The sequence below is a fragment of the Vanellus vanellus genome, assembly GCF_965231255.1.
Source record: "Vanellus vanellus genome assembly, chromosome: 2".
NCBI lineage: Eukaryota > Metazoa > Chordata > Aves > Charadriiformes > Charadriidae > Vanellus > Vanellus vanellus.
In genome coordinates, this window is record NC_138906.1 from 119548160 (window position 1) to 119565014 (window position 16855).

Here is a 16855-nt window from a genome sequence, read left to right on the forward strand (position 1 = left end):
GTGCCTGTATTTATCCTTTTGTCAGCACAAATGAGAGATTCATACAAAACCCAGGCATTTCTTTTTTCTATTTGGCAAAATATGCACAATATTCTCAAAGCTGGAGTTCTAAAAGTGACACGTTTTTTCCTGGAATATCTGGTAACCAGAGACTTTCAGATTTTACTTATTTCCTCTCCTTCCTCTCCCTCCTCCGTCTGCGGAGAGTCAAAATGCGACATTCAGCAAACTGGAAATCACACTTTATATCTGCCCTGACGGCAATAGGCAAGCAGCTCCAGCCATTTGGACTGTTGTGATGTGCAGCTCTTTAACTGCAGTATTTCAGCAACACTGGTTTCCATGGGACGAATCCAGTAATTCAAGCAATAGGGTAAGATACTAAAATAGCTGGCGAATGGTTTTTTGGTCCTCTTTCGTAGGTGAGCTGGAGTAGTGGGGGACACTGATCGGCAAGGAGAGGTTTTATCCCCTTCTTTCTTCTTCTCCTTGAAATTGCAGGCAGTCAGGAGCCAAAAGCTGTGAGGTCTTGTGACAGGTCCCCCAGGGCCACGGTGCTAGTGAGCATCATCCCATGGTGTGCACCATCTCCAACTCCGCTACCCGTGTCAGAAGAGAGTGTGAGGGATGTGAGGTTAACTGCACCACTGGCAGAGCTGCGGTGGCTTCTGGTTGTCAGTACTAGACCCAACTGACTAAATAACATCACACTGAAATACTCTGATAATCATACACAGAAGATGTGTGGTGACTCCTCTGGCAACCAACGTGTCAAGTGCACAGGTATGAAATTGTTGAGACTGCCAAATAAAACAAACTAACAAACAAAAGCACAAAACAGTGAATACTGCCCTCAAGCACACATTGCTTTGCAGTGGGCCAGCAGATCTGTTTCTGCAATTACATTTATTTAAATGCCCAGCTCTGAGAAAAGTGACCTTCTCCTACTGAGCAGTGTATAGGTCCTGATACAACGAGATTCCAGATCTTGGTGGTCCTTTAAGTACTACAGGAGCAGCAATAATAACAACACTACTTTCAAAGGAAAAAGACAAGACACAAGCACGCTCACACATAATGGTAAACTGAATTTATTTCCTTTTGGAAAACAATTCCAGTAATCTCCAGGTTCAGACCGCAGAGTAAACATTAATAACAGTAACATACAGGTTAGTTCAACTGATTCAAGAATTTGGCCGTGTGAAATCATTAAGGAAAGTCTTGAACACTCAAAGCTTCAAATGGTATCCAGAAAAAAAAAAAAAACTTCTTTGACAATCTACATAACAACTATTGCATATATGGTAATGCTATCTGTCATATCGCAAGGCTTACAAATATATATACGGGCCTTATTCAACTGTGGGTTCCTGCTCTGTGAGAAAGAGTCTCTTCGTATTTTTTGCAAGAATCTTCAGCAATAAAAAATAGTCTTGGATTCATCCGTTTGTATACCAAAAGAGAGATTTCTAGACTGAAGTTTAAACGAAAGGAAGGCCAAACAGAGCTGTAATGGAACATAGCTATTACCTTCTCCCTCCTCCTTGAAAATGACACTTTTCCTTTAGCTATTTTTTTCCCCTCACACAGTATTATTACTATTTGTATCTTTCTTGAATAGGGCCCAAGTCCACTTGTCTTTATAAGACCATTTTAGTATCAGACAACATAATACATGTGCAACACTTTATATACAGGAATTCTATCCGGTGCTCAAAAGTTCAAACACATGAACATCCAACAGTTTCGATAATACAAGTTTTATGGTACAATACAATGTTTCTGAATAATATACATTAACAATGAAAGTTTCGTGCAAAGAGTAAAACGTGTTCCCTTTTTGTGCCACAAAGAATTCTCTGGAAGAGATGGGCCTTGCACTAACTGCTGTGCTGGGTCATCGTATGATTCTGCAACAAAAAGAAAAGAAACAGCTTAGTCACAGGACGGGCATTTCAGGAAGATGCAAACACAATTCTCCCTCCCAACGTATCTCGCAAAATGATGGACTGGAAAGAGAGTATGTTTGAGCCCTCCCTGTTTTAAAGCAGCCAGAAGAGGGGAGTTTTCGCCAGCTGTTTCCCGCAGGTGTTCTTTCCATGTGCCACAAGAAGGGCAAGGCACCCTCTCCAGGTCGCTTTGGGCTGACCTGTCCCAGCGGAACTGCACACCGGGTCAGCGGGTCCGGTGTCCGCTTACATACGGCTCATGGTTTATGCATTATGCAAATGAGAAGTGCATTTATTTGTCATAAAAGACCTTGCTGCCTACAAACCAAAAGTATGCTAATTGGGCTGTGCTTCCTAGACTGTGGCACCACTTCAAATGTTTTATTGCATTAAAACCTAATTCCCTCTAAACAGTATACACAGTATATTCCGGTAAGAGTCATTCTGTGCCTAGCAGAGAGCTCAAAGACCGATGAGAAAACAGGAGGGGCTGCCACAGCCCTTCCTTCGGTCACCCAAAACCACAGGTATTTTTCCTTAACTGAATGCAGCGCCTTATGTGAGGTGACAGAGCATGGCTTTGGAGCCTGAAATTCTCCTTTCCCATACGAGTAATCACCAAATCCAGCAGCAAACACAAGTTTCACCCTCTTTCCCACTGCTGCCCTAATTGAGCCGACCACTTTTAGGGATGAGAGATGCTATTTCAATGCCTGCAGTGGCTCACATCCTTCACAAGCATCGAGCTAAGAGCAAGGACCCGATCTAATATGCGTTAAATCTTCTACAACCTACACTGGAGCCACGGATAACTGGAAAAGCTTTGTGAATGCTACTACCCAGACAACAGGGCAGCCACTGATTAGTGATGGATTTTCCCCCTAGTCATCTGGGCCAGATTTGGGCCAGTGACCCAGAGGGCAAGGGTGTCACGTCCCGTAATTTGCTCCCAGCACATCCAGTCCTTTCACTCTGCTTTATTAAGTTAATCTGTCTTAAAACCCCTTTGGACTAACGCACTTCAGGATGAACCTGTTCCCAAAAGACAGTCATCATTTTCAACGAAGTGAACATCTACTGAACCGTACCCTCCAGAGCCACCCATGAAAAGGCACACGAAAACAGTCCCGGTGAAACAAATGTGAAATACAGCGTGACTGCAGACCAGCCCGACGGTTCACCCTCCCTTCCTCCTTCTCTCTCCCTAAACCGTGCACGTACACAAACAATAGTTCATGGGACATTTGGCAAAGAAAGGATCTTACAGTAAGACTGAGGAATTTTTAATGTAGTGCCATTCTCAAGATTAAAGGAAAATGACCCAGTGACACTTAAAGATGCAATTTCCAGATGTGAATACAAAATGATTTAATGCTGATGGCAAGAATTCCAGACTGTCCAAGGCCAGAGAGTGTTAAAAAAATACACTCTACCACTTGATTTCATCTAGCTTCTTATCCTTCCCATAAAATCATTTCACAATGCTGTAAAGCGGGAACAATAGCTGCAGCCGAAAATGTGGGCTGGTGACAGGTAATGGGCTCTGACTTTAAACCACAAAAGCAAGGAAATTAAGAGTTAAGCCTGACAGTCAGCCCTTTTGTCATCCTGTTGTGTCCATTTATTGCAGCACTTACAGCGTAACACCACAGGCTTATTGGAGACCCCACAGTACCTAGAAACAACAGGACAAGTTAAATATGGTGTGGCAGCCTGAATTCTGATTTTTTTCTCTGCTTCTGAGTAAATGAAGTCACATACCAGTTGTTACATTGCAGAGAGATATTGGGGGGGGGGGGGGGGGGGCTTTTGTTTTCTAATCTACCGAGAGCAAGCACGTCAGTCATGCTGTTTTTTTATTTCTTTTCACTAAGTGAAAAATGCATAATCGGTTTGGGGCTGGATGAACAGTTACGTACGAAGCAGTCAAAAGGTGTTTTAGAAGTGTAGCCGTAACTCTGGCTGCAATGACATTTTTGATTAAAAAACCAAAAAGGCACAAATACGAAGGAGACAAAATAAAACACGGCATAAGGCCTGACTTGCCCCTGCTCTCGGTGTCCCTGACTCCCATGCCCCGGTGCAAAATGAGATTCTCTCGAGATAATGAAGAGATAATAGAAAAAAACAAGTGTTGCAGAGAAAAATGAGACAGGGCAGGATAGGAACGTGAGGAAATGCTTTGAGCAGTTTTGGCCTTAAAAAGGGAACTATACTTATTGTAAACAGTCAAAACAAAACATGGTTTCCACAGTAATTAACATGAGGTACTAGGGAAAAATACCGATTTGGCTAAGCGGCAAAAAAATACGAAGTGGAAGCACTTCAGAAGCATAACATTGACAAGACAAGCAGGCAAAGGATGGGAGGAGAGAGATAAGAAAAGGAGGAAAATTCTGTAATCCCACAGAGAGCCATATTCCACTCCACCAAAAGCCATCTATTGGAGACCCCACGTCTAAGTGACTGAAAATTGCAAACATTAATCCCAGTTATGAACTGTTGTTGTTTTTATGAGGGGTGTTGTGTTTAAAAATTTAGGGCAAAAATTCTCCTCCATTATCCACACAGCAGATCTCGACTCTGACAGTGGCTCTGCCTTGCGTGCAGCGAGCTCCCTGCCTCCCCGGCAGTGGGAGTTCAGGCAGGCGGGGAAAGCAGAATTTGGAGCTCCTGCCGGCAGGGACACGGCAGGGACGCGGCAGGGACACGGGAGTGCGGTACACCCAGGGAGACCACAATATTACGGTCGAGATCCCCTGTGCAGCTCGGAGAGCGCACTGCCCTTCAGTAATGACACACTACGCAAGCTTGAAACACGCCTCCTCCGGAAACTTCAAACTAGTTTGCCTGAGTTCGGAGCAATTAGTACACCCACTTGCCAAAGAGAAGTCATTCAACTAAGTACAGGAGTTACCGCGTGCTCTCCCTCTTTGCCTCCCCCAAATTTGATTGCATATAAACACATCTGTTTAATTATGAGGTAGTCTCCCTAGGAAGCAAAAATTTCGATTTCCTACTTAGCCATGGAAAGGGAAAAATATTTTTTCTTAACATAATCTTTCCTGGACTTCAACAATAGCTATGTTACCAGTTCCAAGAGCTGTGATTTCATGAGAAGAAACTACTTTGCAAACACAAACGCAAGCTTTGCATGCACAAAATGGAGGAAGAGTGAAGCAGGAGGGGTGTGTGTCACTGCATTAGACACAAACCCAGACAGGAGAACTCCTACGTTCCCAATTTCTCTGTCTCAGTATTATCTGGAAAGCCGGTATACTACCTGGGAAAACCTGAGTCCAATGTATTTCACATGCAAAAGGAACTCTTAAAATGCATTTTCCCTGTTCCTAGAGAGAATTATTTTTGTTAGCAGAATCCAGAATCCCAACCGTTATGTGACCTGCTATAAAATGATATGCCACCAGTTTTTTTGCATAAAAATGCTTTGAGGTATCCCTGTTGTTAGTGTTAAGGAGTTAAAAACATGCAAAGATTTCACAATGATACTGGATGGAAGAATCTCCTCGACAAAAAAAAATAAAGAAAACAAAAAGGTTTCTTTGCAGAAATGCTCAAGACAAAAGAGGTAATAATACTTTTTGTTGTTTGGAGTATGTCTTTGTGTTTCAGATAGAACACGAGAAGTATTAGCTCGTAAAAAGCTCCCGCCCACAGCATCAAAATTAATGAAGAAAAAAATATCCAGAGATAGCCACAGACTCACTAGCCCATTAGAATCTTTAATGTGAATTGTGGTTGCATTCAGTTTAAATGGGACTTCTGGTTTTTATGACCAGATGAAACAAGACATGGTTGTACCTGACAATCGGTGCAGAGAGGGTACACATGAAGAAATATAGATGAAATGTAGATGCATTATTTCAACAGATGGTAACAGTACCACAGCAGCATGTTATTTTTTCCTTAGTTCAAGAACACAAACATGAGTAATCAATCATCACTGATTAAGTAATTATGGTACCCTACATGTTATCACTTATCTGGAATCCTTTATCTGTGTACATTATCTTGTATTTTTTTGCATTAAAAAAAAAAAAGAAATGCACCCCACCGCACTGCAATACAGTTTCACGTTGTAAAACAGAACTCTACATTACTATCAACCTTTAAGCGCTACATTTTTTTTTTTTAACAAAAGCAATTGGTTTCCAACAGGCTGGATAATAAGTCTTTTGACCTGCATTCTTCTCTGACCCATTAAGGTCACCCCTGTGCTCGGGCATATAGCTGACTTAGGAAATGCCTGCAAGTCCTGCATTTCATCTCCTGCCCACTCAAAATAAAGCTTTCTTTAAATGTGTCTGTACGGGTCCCTGAAGACCAGGGAGGCATCCCTGTAGTGGGCAATGGAGGGACAGAAGCTTCTGCCTTTATTAATGAATGCAGACCATTATGAGTCTGGCTGGCTCCTGCACTGTTCCCAGAAGCATATACTGTACGTGACTTAAAATGCTAGAATATTGACACAAAGCGAGCCGGGCACCCCTAAGGAAAATTACTCCTTGGATATAATGTAGGCTCGTAACAGCTATTAGAGTACAAAATAAAACCCTCCGGGATCAAACTGACATATACCGCATTCTACCTACTCCTCAAACATTAGAAGAATTTCTTTGTGAAGGCATTCTCAAGGACAGCATTAAACTGACTTTTGTAGCAATCTGCAACAGCTTTTTGGCTTACAGCTTTTAGTACTAAATCTCTAGTTTGAATCAATATAAGTACTATATCTTCCACATTAATCAATACATTTGGTTCGATACATGTTCTATTAAATTATACTTTCTAATCAAGATTTTCTGCTTCTCTTCCCTTCTTCTTATTCCAACTTTTTACCCTGTACCATACTTTTCAAACTGTCTGCAGCTAACAAGAGGATGTTGGATTTTCAAGAACCAAAGGCGAAGAAAGAAAGGCTTGTGGAAAAGGCCGAGCAAAACCTTAAGTGCACTGGGAAGGGCAAGTCAAAAATGCAGTTTCACAGTGCTAGCATGGTTTCCAGAACTTCAGGCTGATGCTTTGTTACTTAACTGGTTGCCACGATGTCAGACCTCTCACGCAGAAAGCTCTGCATCGGACGCTGCTAAAATACTGCGTCACGTGGAAGGGCAGGGGGAGGAGGGAAGACGAGTATTAAGTGGTAACACCAAAACTAAATAAATGAAACTTATTCAGACTTAACTATAACTTTAAGAAAAATCTCAGAAGAGGTTGATTTTTATAGCCTTTCTTCAAACTTGTGCTCCTCTGCAGCACAGGGTTTCTTGTCAAAGCCCCATTATATTGTGGCAAGGTTCTTTCCCGGTAAACAGTAACATGATTATACCCAAGACTAAATTGATGAGATGTTTAGATTTGTGAGATACGAAGATTAAATACATACTATAAATTAAGATGTAAAAAGATATTATTTAGTCCAGGTCTTTGGGGACATTTGAAACATTTGGATAGAAGATGTCTCCAGCATCTGAGTGATGTACGCAGTTACAGTAAATGACTTTTCCACACCTGTGTTAGGTTTGGCGGAATGTGGTTATTCTTCATAAGCAGAGAATATGAAATGTAACGTCAAAATGATAAACATGTATATTGCAGGCACTTGCCACTGTCTTACAGATCAGAAACACTGCACTGATGTCCCTTGCTTACAGTCAGCCTCTCTTTTTCTTGTCTCCGTATATAATCACTGTGAACCTGCAGAGAAACTGTTGCATTTTCTTTTGACATTTAACATCATCTTACTCAGCTCACAATAGTATCTTATAATACTTTCTACATGACACTGTGTCACCATTAAAGAAAAAGGTGAAATAGCATAATAAAAGAGAAGAACAAGGATTCATAGAATTTAAAGACAGAAAAGACCCATTAGGGCGTTTTCTCCACCCATCTCGCCAGTGTTGGATTATTGCCTATAGTGTAATTTCAAGTGTTTTGCCCAATCCAATTTTAATTAGAGCTTCCAATGCTCCTCTTGGGAGACTATTTCACAGCTTCACAGACCTCAGGGTTAGGATTTTTTTTCCTGATGTTCATCCCAGGAGAGGAAGAGGCTCAGCCAGCCCCAAATCACACACGAAACCAAACCTGCATAGTCAGGAGATGGTTTCAGTAGAATATCTGGGCCATTTCAAAGCATCTGAAACAGTAAACTTACTTTCAATGCTCCCAAACATTAAGACAACTGCTGCTGCAAGCAATTAAGAAGATTCTGTTACGTGGGCTTCTCAGGCTCAGCTGCTATACAGGTAAAAAGGTAGTATAGGTGGGATTTGTGTTCCCACAATAAGGGTAACCACTTCCACAGTCCACCTCCACCAAATGAATTAACTGAAGGTTAGGGACATACCTAGGTCCATTCTATGCTATAAACCCTAATTGTCCTGACAGAGCATCTATGAACACTCAGACTGTAATCACTTCTGTATTTTTCACGTAGGTGAAATACAAAAAGAGCAACTTCAGTTGAAGCTCATCAACAGATGGTGTGACCATAGATTATTTTCCCTCCCAGGTCCCTCCCTTCCTTTCATAAAACACAAGCTACAAGAAATTAACTTAAAATTGTTGTATCTGAAATCTTGGAACCAACAAACGTTTCTGATGTGTTTCTCCCAGGAATGACAATGTTTCTGACACAAAAATGAATATATATTCAGATTTCAATGGTCACACTTATCCTGAGTGAATGAGGGAGCTGGAAAGGAGATGATGTCTAATAGTTTTTCATAGGTGAAAAATAGGAAGACAAATGGAGACTGTGGAGTTCTGGACAGAACAGAAAAAATTCCAGGCAAGGTGTCCAGCATCTCCAGTACTGCAGTGCAGCTGGCAGAGCAGGAGGAGTACCAATTAATTTTTAAATGCACTAAAGTAGGCATGGAGTTTCATCCAGGCCAAGTTTGATCACCAACATAGACCTAACAAAATACAGTCTCTGAAACTTGAGATTCCCAAGGAAATAAGGATTTGATCTGACTTAAGTAGAGCTATTTCCACAACAAAGAAGGGGCCAAATCCCAAGAGAATCTGTGTTCCCATAAATACCACTTATGTGTGGTGAGTTGATGTTTACCAGCCTTTGAGAATCGGGTCTGTTCTCAGACACGATGGCTAATTTAATGGTCATCTTAGGTCATGACTGACCGCTGTTGACAATTATAATTTAGGAAAGTCTACACTGAATTGCAGTTATTCATATAAATTAGTTCACCTAAGCTATGTGATTTATTATTATATTAATGTCTCTGAAATGGCATGGCTGCTAATCAGATCATACTCTATCGTATTAATTTAAAAATCTCAGTGTTCTGGTTCTTCTACTCAAGCATTTTGAGCTGGGCCAGAGAAAACCTACCCATAAAAAAAAAGATTCTCAAATCGAATAGCTTGTTCTCAGGCATGCAAACTGAAAATTAAAACCAAAATCAAACCAAACCAAAATGCCTCATACCTATTTTTCTTCAGAGACTTCCAGTAAGTCACTAGTAAAATGTCAATGGTTCCTTTTGGATTCATTATTATATGTGAGTACATATATCACAGATTTGTTGTATGGAACAGAATGACAGATATTCCTAAGTACAGCAAATAAGACCTTCATCATTGTCACCAGAAGAGAACAGACACAAACACAGATGTCTGCTCACCATCCTTGCACCTTTCTCATTAGGAGCGTCGGCTCCTGGCTAAGCCTCTGACATAAATCAGAGTAGCTCCAAGGCTGTTTTAACCTATGGTGCCAGGCAATAGCCTTCCATAAGCCTCCCTTATCCTCTTTGGTGTTTACTGAAATGGAGAACTTACAACAACCTCTTGCTTTTCAGGCAAGGTGTGCCTGGCTGCCCGGGCAAGGTGCACGTATTACCCCCATAAACGGTGAGATGATGGTGACGGGGAGAGAGGGCGATGGTTAGGACATGTTCACAGGAATTCATTGAAACCGGGAAACCTTCCTGTTCTTTTATGCTGCAAAGGGGCTGTACTGCTAATCAGGATCCAGGCCTAGTCTTTTTTTTAGAAAAAGAAGGTTTTTGTGATACTGCAAATGTTTGAAATTAATACACAAGCTTCCTTCCCCAATAAGAAAATTGTTCATTAAGTGGAAATAAAAGCTTAAACAAAAAAGGCAAAAGGAGGCACTTCTGAGAAATATATCAGAAGTCTTATTACTTTAGAATATGGTTATGATTATCCTGGTATAAATTAAGAGAAACTCCTCTGAAATCAAGGGAGTTTCAAGACAGGGACAAGTAAGAATAGAGCAAGGCCTGCAGGGTTTAAAACAAAGTGAATATCGCTCATGTACTGATTGATTCTTGCACGTCCTCTGCAGAGGCCACAGCCAGAAGTCTCTTCAACCTGTCAGACGCAGCCAGGCAAAGAGCAAGCAGAACCCAAAGTTGAACAAATCCAGATTTATCTCCAGCTACTGTACAGCAGAGTAACAGGGGACAACAAGCTTTGATAGGCAATACTGCCTAATAAGATATTCAGGGATTAAGTCAGTGTTTTACAGACACACGTGTTCATGGGCTAGTTGTTGCTCTGCTTTAATTTTTTTTCTTTGTTATGTTTAATTTATCATGCTGGTGCTTTCTAAACTACAACATCTGTAAACAAGTTTAAGTTTGACCTCCCTCCCATTTTACATCCACAAGCAGCACTCCTACTTCGTGCTCTAATTTTAGATACCTTAAAGACAAATAAATCTGTGAGGGAGAGAGTGGTAACAAACTCAAACAACAAAACCAAAACCCCTGGTCTGACAATATGTGTTCATCTTACGTGAATACAAATTTGCCTAGCTGGGATTGAGGAACTAGCTCCTGGAACTGGAGCTACGCTATGTACAAATTCCTTTATAGGTCAAACCCAATTAAACAAACTACTGCTAAATATTTAACAGTTCAGTGCAGTAATTAGTGACAAATAATGGAAGCTTAAATTGATAATTGCACAGAAATGTCCTGTTGGAAACATCACACGTTTCTTGCTCCTCCTGTTTCTCTTGTACTCACTGAATCCTGACAGGTCTTTTCAGGGATTAAACTGACAAATGAATCTGAATTTTATACACATCTATTTGGTCTGCAATGAAGTTTTCTATGAGTTGTGAGAAGGAACTTTCCAAGTGGAACTTCTTCTCAAATTTCCATCCTGGGCTCCCTGATTTAAAGCAGAGTAACTGCTAGATCATGAATTGATTTCAAAACTTAAACCAACTGGCAGGTCCAGAATTTAAGCTCCTGTCCATAGCATTCAAAAGGTCAGCCAATTAAAATGGGGAAGCACACAGAGCTGTGATTTATATGCAAAGGGCAACCTTTAAAACAATGATCCTTTCCTGTTTTCCACAGGTGCGTGTACGAGAATTCCTTTGAACAAAATTACAAGTGAAATTACAAGTTTCTTGATACAGCCTGAAAGAAAAGCACTGTAACTTGTCTGCACTCTTATTACACGGACAGGAGCATCCCACGCTTGGATCGATCGCTGAGCTCACCTCCCTACCTTGTGACATAATGCTGGGTATTGTGCTTACCAGGTGACAAAGGGACAGCCTGGAATCTGGATTCCCCGCACATTGCCAGCCGGTGCGTGGGGCCTTGTACAACAGCACTCAGCACACTGGAGGTTATGGATCAGCCCGAGATTAACTCAAAGCGACTAACACCATTTTCGCTCAGCTAAGAGCAAACCCTCAACCAGACCAGTTTTAAAATCACCAAACCTGGCTTTTGTACATGGGAATTATATTTGGTAGTTATCCAGCCAGTAGGTATACATGCATACACCCAGTTAAGAGAACATATAACTGGACCGGTGCGTATTTTGGATTGCAAAATCAGGAACACAAGTGAAAATATGTCCCCTTGTCCATGGTATGTCATTTTTAAAATGTGTAGGAAAGAAAAGGAAAAACTATGGGGTTCTGCTAGCTCTCCTCCTCTTCCGAATGCCCCAAGCTCTGCTGCACGTTGTTGCACCTTTTTCCTTCAAGGCAGTTTGCAAGGAAAGCCAGATTGAGCAGATTTGGTGGTAATGGCCAAAGATTTCAGAGCTGATAAGCAGGGGCCCCCACAGCTTTTGCTCCCTGACTTCCTTCACAACTAGTTACTGTGCCAGACCATCTTGGACGTCTTATAGTCCTTATTCCTACAGCTCTTCAAACAAGGAATAGTGGGAACTGGGACAGTGCTTATGTGGCAGGCTTGGGAGGTGTGTGTGTGTGTGAATTACAAATGTACTTGTTGGAAAAGAAAATAAGGAAAATATTTATCCCTTCATAGCTGGTAAATAGTTAGACAATTAAGAACCCTATGTTGAAACGTTTTGTTCTTGGAGCAACCTCATCGGAGTTCCCTCCTTTTCAGTCCAAGAAACTCCATATTGTAAAGGTCACTTTTAAAGAGATCAGAATACTATTTTGCCCTTTATAACAAAGTCACTACTTCTCTAAATTTTGTAAGGATACACACAGTAAATCAATAAATCTGGAGCGCTTACTGACATGTGGTACCAGGACAATAAAATTTTATGTTTGTCATTGTGGTTGTCGGTTGTAAAATGCAGAAGTCTGGATTCTCTATTGTCTTCTGTTTTGTTGTCATTGGCATTTGTGTAAAAGAAGTGTGAAATCTGACCACAGCTAAATGGGAGGAATTTTACTCTCACTTTCCCATTTTCAGAACCTATGAAAGGGGGAAGACAGTGACGTCCAAATTCTACGTTTTAATACTCCCCCGCCCTCCCCCAGACAAGAAGTACTACACAATGAAGCATCCTTTTATGCCTTTTTCCTTCCTCCCCGTGAGGGAAGAAGTATCCTTCTACCAAATGTCATTCTTCGAGGTTGGTCATTCTATTTCCTGTCACACAGCTGGCCAGTGACACGTTGCAAGTCAGACACATCATTAGATCCTGCCTTGACCCTGCACTGACAGTCGAAGAAATGCCCGCCCGCCTGCCCCCCCGCCCCCCCCCCCCCCCACCTCTGGGTTTGGCTTGTGATGCTGTGGTACTCTTGTCTCCTAGGCTATCTCCTGCTAGGGGATCCAGCCTCGTGCAGCTGCCATTTTCACCCCTTGTTGCCCATTAGGGCTGGTTTTTAGTGTGGCAACCTTCTGATTGAGTGAAAACAATCACATTTAGGAGGAAAATAACTGGAGACCACACTTACGCTCATTTGCTGTCTATGTTTGGTTCCAAGATGTCTGAAATACGTAAGTTTAATTCCTTTACAAAAAGATGTGCTGTAGCTATGGTGAGGCTAATCTATAACCCTCGCAGTCTTATATAATTTGCTACTCCAAGTTAATTTTAATTCATTACAATAAACCCCACCTAATTAAAATAACTCTTTAAAGTGAAGTATTAGCTTGATCCCGGGAAAAAAAAAGCAGAATCTTCGCTATCGGAGGGCGATTCATCATACCCCAGTGCACACATATAAATTCAAAGGTAAACTATGAACAAGTACCCACAGCAATAGTGCCATGCATAAAGGGGCAGGCAACAGGAGGCCTGCTTTCTAATCAGCCCTCAAAGGAACCTGCCACACAGAAGTGGCACTTATTCTAATTTAAAGCTCTCACAGTTACTTTACCTTGGCAAAATTTATAAACTAATAACTTTAGTAAACAGACTGGCACTCCAAACAGAAAAACAAAACCAACATAACGGTTCAGGCACGCAGAGAAAGCAGCTTTCCCAGAAAGGTACTGTCTTCAACAATGAGATAAAACAGTTGTTTGGGGGCTATTCTTACGGTCCCTGATGTTCAGTAACAGTTCTGTACAATCCCATTAGATCTGTACTGTCGCCTCACTGTGGTCCATCGTCTATTGTCCCCACAAATCTTTTCAGCATCTTAAGGGATTTTACACACCTGTATATTTGTGTTCTGGTCAGCTCAACCAAAGAAATACTTCTGGATTTGAAAGAGCCTCCTCTGGGGCTATGGCTCCCCTTAAAATGTCATTAAATTGCCAGGGCAATTTGCTTTCAAAATGTCAGTTTAAAAAAATATTTAATATTTGCAATTAAAGCTTACATTCTTTCTCATCTCTATTCTTTTTGCTTCTCAATAACTGTTAAAAATTACAAAAATTATACTGTTCTCCATTTACGTACATGAAGAAAGAAAAAGAAAACCAGAAAGCAATAATAGGGGCTAAGCAGAAAATCTCTGTAATACATGCAGCACAATATTGGATTTTTTTTTTTTTGTTATACCCTAAAACACACCACTTTGTAGAAAGTTCCTTTTCAAATCAAAGCAATACTACAGTAAAACAACTGCAGGCAAAATTTCTAAGACACAATGCAGTTTGTGTCAGAACGCTCATCACTTCAGGCTGACCTGTCAAACTGTCTTGGGGAACATGGTAAAAAGGCAAATCTGCAAGTTGGTAAGAAACTTTTGAATGATAAAAAGTATGCGATGCTACAAACCACAGAACGCTGTGCAGTGTTAACTGAGCTGTACTGATGTTTACAGCAGATGTCTGTCCCTTCCTACTGCTTATAGGCACACCTGCTCGGCCTGAGCTCCTCAGACCACTGAGAGGGAGTCAACATTTTGAAGCTCTAACAGAAGAAACCAAATAAATAAAAAAATTTGTGCTCAGATGAGCAATGTGGAATAGAGTTCAGAATTTAGTACTATACACAGATACTTGCTATCAGCAATAGAGCTATGTGGTAAATTCGATACAGGTTAAGTCAGCAAGATGATATTTTTGAACCTTTATAGGCAATTTATGGCACCTACATTTTCACGAAATTCTCAGCACCTTGCAGAATCTGACGCACTTCCTTAGGGGACCCAGTATGGTCTCAAGGTGCCTCTTTTTAGGCATCAGGGATTAACATTTTGGCCACAGGGCTTTTCCAGAAACTAACACAGTTGTCAAGACAGTCTACAGAACTCACCAGAGAATCATTTCTAAGGGTTTTTGAAATCACCACTTTTCATAGATATATTTCTCTATTAATTTCTGCACAACAGTCCAACATCTGCAGAGACTTATCATTCTCTACTAAATTGTGTATATTTCCAGACTAGTTCCTATACAGCCACTATACATTTTTGTGAATCCATGCAGCCTAAACATTCAAATCTTGTGCCACCATAGTGCACGTTAAAGCATTCAGAAGACTGCCCGAACTCGTGCCAGCTCATAACAGCCCCCGCGGGATTGTTATATCAATTAAAAATCCCTGGAATTCATCAGAGTCTGAGACACGCCTGTGAGGACCAAAAGGGAGTGATACAGAACCAGCTAGCAAAATAAACAGGAATTGCTGTGTACTGAGGGAATCCTTGGCTGTCTGACTAAGGTACCTTTTATACTGGCAGGGGATGCAAATTGGAGCCTGAGGATCCGCACTTTCATTTTCAAAGCACTTTGCAAACATCAACCACTTCACCTTCACACCATTGCTGCGAGGGAAGTAAATATGTACAGTTCCAGCATCCTCTGTTTTCTGGAGGTGCAAAGAAGCACAGGGCATTTTTACAGGCACAGCCTGTGTTCACGCACAAAAGGGAGCTTTTGACAACCTCTTCCTTCGTGGGCAAATGAGTTTCCCAAGGCCACCGAGGGAATTGGTGCCAGAAGAGGGATTACTGGAGAGATCCTGCTATCCAGCCTGGTGCTAAGTCCACCCTGCCTCCCCTGCAACACACCGAAGCAACTTGCTGAATTCCAGCTGTACGCTGCTTTGCTGTAGAGGACAGATTACTGCATGTCATCCTCTATAATCTCTCCTGTAAGAGGGATTCTACACGCTTCCCGGGGACCCCCTCCCCCCGCCTTCACTCCCCCCCCCCCCCCCAAATGGTGGCAAGGTTAGACACAAGTTGTTTTCTCAAGGCTGAGATTAAAAAGGGCTCTGTGTTTTGCTAAGCATTCCTCTGAAGCATCGGCAGCATGTGCGTCTGTGTCTGAAAACGACCCCAATGAAAGAAAGGAATGAGAGATGCTAAACAATGCTGCGCAAAGTTGCAGACTGTTCGGCTACAGGCCAGAAAATGAATCCAATTTTTCATTCTGTCATTATAAATATTTCAGTGCAAATGGTACTGATTTTCTGCAACTGTGGTTAAGCAAAGGGCCTCCGAGTGAATATTTAAAAAAAAAAAAAAAAGAAGAAGGAAGGGGAAAAAAGAAAAAGAAAGGGTGGGGGGGAAATTAAGGTTAGCAACCAATTAAGTTCAAACTTTCAGTGTAAAAGATTCTGGGAAAAATTCTACAGTGATGCAGCGTGTGACTCAAAGAAGGAGGAAAAAAAACATTTACTCTGCTCTTCTTCTGACAGTTTCTCATAAAATATCTGCAGTCCATCTATCTTTTAGTACTCCAGGCTCCTCTGGAGAGCAGAAAATAGTAGTTTAAAGCTCACTTCAGTGCCAGTCTGCGGGAGATTGCTTTCCACAGGACCCCTGCTGATGGAGGCCTAGGGGAAGAGGCCCAGGAGTTATTCAATCAGTCCAAGGCTCTGGGGCGGCCGGGGCTCCTTTGAGGGCTGATTATAAAGCTGCCCTCCTGTTGCCTGCCTCCGAACAGAACGAAATGAGCAGCCTCTTGCTGAGCAGATTCTGCAAGAAGGAATTTCACCTGTCATGGAGTTTGTCAGAATTTCAGGATTTATCTTGGTGCAAAATTAATAAAATACCAACTAGGATTTCAGCCTGACTACTCAGCTGTGTCATCTCAAAGTGATCTTTCACCTAAGAAAACCTGGACACAGAGCTACTGAAGTCATTCTTGCCCTACTTTTGCTCGGGAGCTTCAGAAGGATGCTATGACTGAATAATAAAACGATTAGAGGTGTATCTCCTGACAATTACACCCAACGTCAAGCGCTGGGTGGGT

At 41.6% G+C, this 16855-nt stretch overlaps 1 protein-coding gene across 1 annotated transcript in view; it reads right to left on the reverse strand.

Moving 5' to 3' along the window:
- Nucleotides 1–1068: 1068 nt before the first annotated feature.
- Nucleotides 1069–16855, reverse strand: part of ZNF521 (zinc finger protein 521) — a 234018-nt gene continuing 218231 nt past the window's right edge. The window contains exon 9 of the mRNA XM_082499405.1: nucleotides 1069–1910. Coding sequence (XP_082355531.1) covers nucleotides 1881–1910 — 30 coding nt within the window. The 3' untranslated portion in view covers nucleotides 1069–1880. The remainder of the gene's footprint in view (nucleotides 1911–16855) is intronic.